This window comes from Ovis canadensis, chromosome 8 (assembly GCF_042477335.2).
Source record: "Ovis canadensis isolate MfBH-ARS-UI-01 breed Bighorn chromosome 8, ARS-UI_OviCan_v2, whole genome shotgun sequence".
NCBI lineage: Eukaryota > Metazoa > Chordata > Mammalia > Artiodactyla > Bovidae > Ovis > Ovis canadensis.
Window position 1 is genome coordinate 66,805,599 of NC_091252.1, and position 6,446 is coordinate 66,812,044.

Genomic DNA, 6,446 nt, shown 5'->3' on the forward strand with positions numbered 1-6,446 from the left:
CCAGGAAACCGTTTTATAATTTTAAGCAATAAAATATAATTTTAACTGATAAAGTTACTTAAGGAAAATGGACCTTGAGCTCACATTTCCTTAATAATAGAAACACTAATTCAGCCAAAAAAGGAAATCTCTAGAATTTTATATTAGCTGATAAACAAAACTTCTACCCAAATTATGTTGATTAAAAAGACATTCTTCTGCCCCATTGCATTACATGAGACAGCAGCAACAAAAATATAGAAACACTTGCTGAAATGATGAGCGTACCTCAGAACATAGATTTATCATCTTTTTCTCTTCTTTCCAGAATAAAAGACTGAGCTATGATAGCAACTGGTGGAGTGATAACTGGCCTGGCCGCCTTGAAAAGGCAAGACTCTGCCAGATCACAGCATCATGTCAACCTTAGCCCGTCGCCTGCTGCCCAGGAGAAGAAACCAGTCAGGCGTCGACCTCGGGCCGATGTTGTGGTTGTTCGAGGCAAAATCCGGCTTTATTCCCCATCTGGTTTTTTCCTCATTTTAGGGGTCCTTATCTCTATTGTAGGAATTGCAATGGCAGTCCTCGGATATTGGCCTCAAAAAGAACATTTTATCGATGCTGAGACCACTTTGTCAACAAACGAAACTCAGGTCATCCGGAACCAAGGTGGTGTAGTGGTTCGCTTCTTTGAGCAACATTTGCATTCCGATAAAATGAAAATGCTTGGCCCTTTCACAATGGGGATAGGCATTTTCATTTTCATTTGTGCTAACGCCATTCTTCACGAGAACCGTGACAAAGAAACCAAAATCATACACATGAGGGACATCTATTCCACAGTCATCGACATCCACACTCTGAGAATCAAGGAGCAAAAACACATGAATGGCATCTACACTGGTTTAATGGGAGAAACGGAAGTAAAGCAGAATGGGAGCTCCTGTGCTTCGAGACTGGCAGCAAATACCATTGCTTCTTTTTCAGGTTTCAGGAGCAGTTTTCGGATGGACAGCTCTGTTGAGGAGGATGAGCTTGTGGTGAATGAAAGCAAGAGTTTTGGGCATCTCGTGCCACCTTTGCTCTCTGACAGCCCTGCCTCTGTTTGTGGCCTCTATCCGCCTCCTTCCAAGACAACTGATGATAAAACCAGTGGCCCTAAGAAATGTGAAACCAAGTCAATTGTGTCATCATCCATCAGCGCTTTTACATTACCGGTGATCAAACTTAATAATTGTGTGATTGATGAGCCCAGTATAGATAACATCACTGAGGATGCTGATAACCTCAAAAGTAGGTCAAGGAATTTGTCAATGGACTCCCTTATGGTCCCTTTGCCCAATCCCAGTCAGCCCTTCCAGCCAGTCAGTCTGATGCTCCCAAGGAATAATTCCGTTGGGGAGTCATTGTCAAGTCAGTACAAGTCCTCTGTGGCCCTTGGACCTGGAGCTGGACAGCTCTTGTCTCCTGGGGCTGCTAGAAGACAGTTTGGTTCCAACACATCCTTGCATTTGCTCTCATCACACTCCAAATCCTTAGACTTAGAGCGGGGTCACTCCACATTAACCGTTCAGGCAGAACAACGAAAACATCCAAGCTGGCCTCGGTTGGATCGAAGCAACAGCAAAGGATATATGAAACTAGAGAACAAAGAGGACCCAATGGAGAGGCTGCTTGTGCCCCAAGCTGCAATCAAGAAGGACTTTACTAATAAGGAGAAGCTTCTTATGATTTCAAGATCTCACAATAATTTGAGTTTTGAACATGATGAGTTTTTGAGTAACAACTTGAAGCGGGGAACTTCTGAAACAAGGTTTTAATGTGGAAAACATATCTTATTTTACAAGGATATATATATTTTAAACCTATTTTCACTGGTATTTCCTTGTTAAAATTTTGGTTACCAACCTTTTTAATCAAATGGTTTGTAGTATATTAGACCTGGCTGCTTAACTGTGTAATGGAGATGGTTATATGTTTGGATTACTTATGATTGCAATACTCTGTATACTACGTGTGATTTTATTTTTTCCAAAAGCATGGTCTCTTTTATTAATATGGAATACAAAATACTTCCATCCAAATTAAAGTTCCTTTTTTTTTTACTTTAAAGTTCTTTCATCGATGATCATATTCTTTCATCTCGATGATCACACATAGAGCAAAGTGTCCAATTTAGAAAAGCCAGGGTACCAAAGTGTGGAATGGAAGTATAAATTCAATGCAAATCTTAAGTGTCATTTTCTGAAAAATTGCTTTAGGATTGGTTAAATTTTTAAAAGGCAAAATATCTGGCTTCTGTTCAAGCTAAATAGTTGAATTGGTTGAACTTGCTTAGTTCTGTGTGAGTAACTGATATGAATTGGTAAAGTTGGTTGTGACTAGTGCCCTGAGCTTTAGGTAGGTTGTATTTTTTCAACATCAGTTCTATTTTAGTGATATTTTATTAAGAAACCATGTATTCAAGAGCTATGGCTGAGAATGCCAGATATTCTTAGGGGTAAGTATCAAAATGCTCTTAGCTTTAACTTTAGATATTCTGGATTGAAATTTCTTTGCAACTGACTTGAAAAATGAATGAACCAATTTAGTGTTTAGAAGTGCTCTCTTGAAATAATTATATAAACGAAGAAAATGTTGACTAAATGAATGAAAATATATGCTAGTAAATGCTAACTAGTCTCAGTATCTTTCCCTAGCCATCTCTCTCCTCATCTAATATCCACTCATTCCTACATCCTTGTTTTCCCCTAATATTTCTTAGTTCCTGTTATTTGGAAGAAAATCAGCTAACCTTGACATTTCTTTTATCTTTGCATATCACTAAGTTGGTGGTTGAATAAAATTTAGTCCTTGGTACATTGCCTTGAAATTTATCTTGTTCTAGAAAGCCTTATGATAATTCCAAAGACTTTCTTATGGTATAATAAATATTTAGGATTAGGGTTCTCAGTTATTGAAGATAATAAATATTACAATAGATTTTCCACCAGGAAATTTTCATGGTTTCCATTAGGGTAACCGAATTTTAAAAAATTGTTTAATGGAACACTCAGGAAATTTTACAAGTTTTTCTCAATGTGTAAACATTTCTGAACATCAGTATTGCAGCTGTAGAAGAGGAAAAGGAAGATATCTCCGTATTTGTAATTCCCCACAATCCCACCTTGTATTGGCATCATGAACTTCCCTGGATTGAGGCACAGTGTTAATTGTTAGAACATCAAGCCTGTGTATTGTAATAGTGTGGGCTTAATATTTTATGATAAAGCATTTAATAAACCTCCAGTCTTAATATTAAGTGTGTGCTCTTCATACATTTGCTATTATTTTTGAATGAAATACATTTCTGCTTAAAGTACTGTTTTTCAAACTTTCAGATACCTTCTACTGAAGGCACCTGATACCCTAAACATCTGCACTGGGTACTGCGGCTTCTTTATTTTCATTAACAAAAATTTTATTTTATTTAGATTAATGAGCTAGGCCCATCCACCTACTGAATTAAGGTATTTTGATATTTTGTTATTTGGATGTGATGCTTAATTTTATGTGTCAAGTTAGCTAGACTAAAGGATGTTCAGATTTCTAAGTGTGTCTATTAAGGTGTCTCCCAAATAGACTACCATTTCAATTGGTAGACCAAGTAAACTGCCCTTACCAATGCAGATGGATATAATCTAATCCACTGAAGGCCTGAATAGGACAAAAAGGCAGAGGAAGGATGAATTCCCTGTCTGTACTTGAGCTGGGGCACCATTTTCTCCTGCCCTAAGGAATCAGTGCTCCTGGGAACTCAGACTGGGACTTATACCATTGGCTTAAACCAAAGGCTCCTTGGTTTTTAGGGCTTTGGGTTGGGCTAGAACTACCACCTGCTTTTCTAGGCCTCTCTAGCTTACAGGCAGCTGGCAGATAGTGGGACTTCTTGGCTCCAGAGGTAATCCTTCATAATAAATATATGTATATATATCTAAAAATATATATCTGTTAATATCTATCTAATCTCTTATTGGTTTGGTTTCTCTAGAGAACCCTGACTAAAACACTGAGGATCATTTTCACTTAAAATTTCTCTGACTTTCAGGAAAATAACCAGATACATAGCGTCCAGCGAATGTCAGTGATACTCCTAGATTTGAAAACAATGGCTCACAACACCCCTGCTGGGACAAATGACTAAAGCAATATAATTTGCTCAGCTCACCCCTGAAAGAGCTCTAGCAATTTGAAGAGGATTAAGCAGCGTGGGTCTTGGAAGACTTAAAAAAACGAATTGGCAGCTCAAGCAGTGATTTCCGTTCAACCTCCTCTCCATCAAAAAGCCTGAGTTTTTACTTCCAAACAAATCAATTTATTAAACAACAAATAATTTTCTTATTTTAAATTAATCAAAAATGCATATTGCCAAGTAAAGCTTTTGATAAATGTGAAGTAAGCTGATGTTGCCATATTGACTTGATGTCATTCCACCCTGAATCAATGAGACTGGAATTTTAGTCAGACTATATTTTGAACATTCCCCTTAGTCTTTTACAAATACTGCAGATTACTCATAAACTCCATGTCTTCTTCTAGTAAACCCGTCTTCTTCTAGCAAATCTGGGCCATGAACTATCTGCCTCCAGCTTACAAAGGTTCTAAGGCCTGTGGCCTATCTGGGTTATATTAGTTTGCTCAGGCCGCCATACAAAAAAGCACAGATTGAGTGGCTTAAAAAATAGAGCTTTATTTTCTCACAAGTCTGAGGTCTAAGATCAAGGTGTTTGGCCTGTCTCCTTGGCTTACAGAAGGCCACCCTTTCACTGTGCATCTCTAGTGTGTCTCTGTCTTCTTACGACCATACCAGTCATGTTGGGTTCAGGCCCTACCCTCAAGACCTTATCTCACCTTAATTACATTTTAAAAGGCCTTGTCTCCAAATACGGTTACATTCTGATGTACAGGGGATTAGGACTAAACATATGAATTTGGGGGGTGTGCCCATCAACTGAGATGTGCCCTTAAGAAGCAGGAAAGCTGAGTGTTCTTAGCCTGGAGTGGGTGACAAGAACACAGTATGCCCCCAATGGCTTTGTCACCCTTGCTGTGTAGCTTTGAATAAGTCACTTCATCTCTCCATCTTGATAAATACAATTTCAACTAATTTCTTAATTTCAAGACTTCGTTCCTCAAATAGGTAGTGGAGATGAGTAAGAACATAAACTACAAAGTACTTTCTAACTCTAAACATCCAGGGTTTTTGGTGCCATGGGATAAAGATCCATTGTTATATATTAAATGGTTCAATGCTCAGAGAGAATCCAGGATGGTGCTTGAATGGGCCCATAGTGAACATTCAACAAATATAAACTATTACTGCCTGAAAGTATCACCTAAGAGCTTTTCAAACTTCATGCTGCCTCCACCCTATGCCCCAGTGGTAGGGTGAATAAAAGGCCTTGAAACATGTCCATGTCCCATATAGCAAAATGGACTTACAACTCTAAATTAAGGATCTTAAAGCAGGGGAAGTTATCCTGGATTGTTCAGGTGCGACCAGTGTAATGAAAAGGTCTTTGTAAGGAGGAGGCAGAGGAGAAGCTGAGGTGATCAAAGCAGCCAGAGAACAGAAAATGCTAAGACCGGGCTTTAAAGGTGGAGGGAGGAGCCACGAGCCAAAAAATGCAAGGAAAGAAACTCTAGGAGCTGCTAAATGCAAGGAGATGGATTCTGCCCTCAGCGCCTCTCTAGGAACCAGCCCTCCTGGTTGGCCTTGACTTTAGCCCAGTAAAAATGACTTTGGACTGCTGGCCTCAGGCATGGTAAGAGAGTACATACCTGTTCTTTTAACCCACTGATTGTGTGTGGACTAGCTAATTAGCAGATGTGTGTGTGCTCGATCACTAAGTTCTGTCCGATTCTTTGCAACCTTATAGACTGTAGCCTTCCAGTGTCCTCTGTCCATAGGATTTCCCAGGCAAGGATACTGGAGTGCACTGCAATTTCCTTCTTCTAGCAGACTCATAAGCAGGGTCATAAGCAGACTCATACCAGGTGATGGCAGGTGGCCCAAAGCATATGTGATCAATGTATGATCAATTTTAGGTTTAAGTCAATACTGATAATGTAACTGTAATCATTTAAACAAAAGTGGTAGAGTTTTCTTAAAGCAGGAATGACTGATTTTGATACATAACAAAAAATAGAATAGTTGCTTAGGAGCAACCATCAATTATAAAAGCTTTCAGGCTCAAATTAGTGTTTCCATCTACATAATTTTAGAGGAAACAGCGGTAGTCAGTAGAAATCAGTAAAAAGAAAAACATTTTACTGAAACTTTGTTTCAGGATGGATATTATGCCAGAATTTAACAATTTGCTAGATGAAGATGAGTTTTTAGCTACTTGTTTTAGCAGTGCAAATGTAATCCTTTTTAATCCTTATGGGAACACACCATGAAAAACTAAAAAAAAGTAAAATAGATT

The 6,446-nt window shown here is 38.6% G+C and overlaps 1 protein-coding gene across 3 annotated transcripts in view; it reads left to right on the forward strand.

Annotated features, from left to right (window-relative positions):
* TMEM200A (transmembrane protein 200A) overlaps positions 1-3,280 on the forward strand; it is an 89,804-nt gene extending 86,524 nt beyond the window's left edge. For all 3 annotated transcript variants that reach the window (XM_069598397.1, XM_069598400.1, XM_069598399.1), the window contains one exon: positions 308-3,280. In XM_069598397.1, coding sequence (XP_069454498.1) covers positions 324-1,799 — 1,476 coding nt within the window. In that variant the 5' untranslated portion in view covers positions 308-323 and the 3' untranslated portion in view covers positions 1,800-3,280. The remainder of the gene's footprint in view (positions 1-307) is intronic.
* The last annotated feature ends 3,166 nt before the right edge of the window (positions 3,281-6,446 follow it).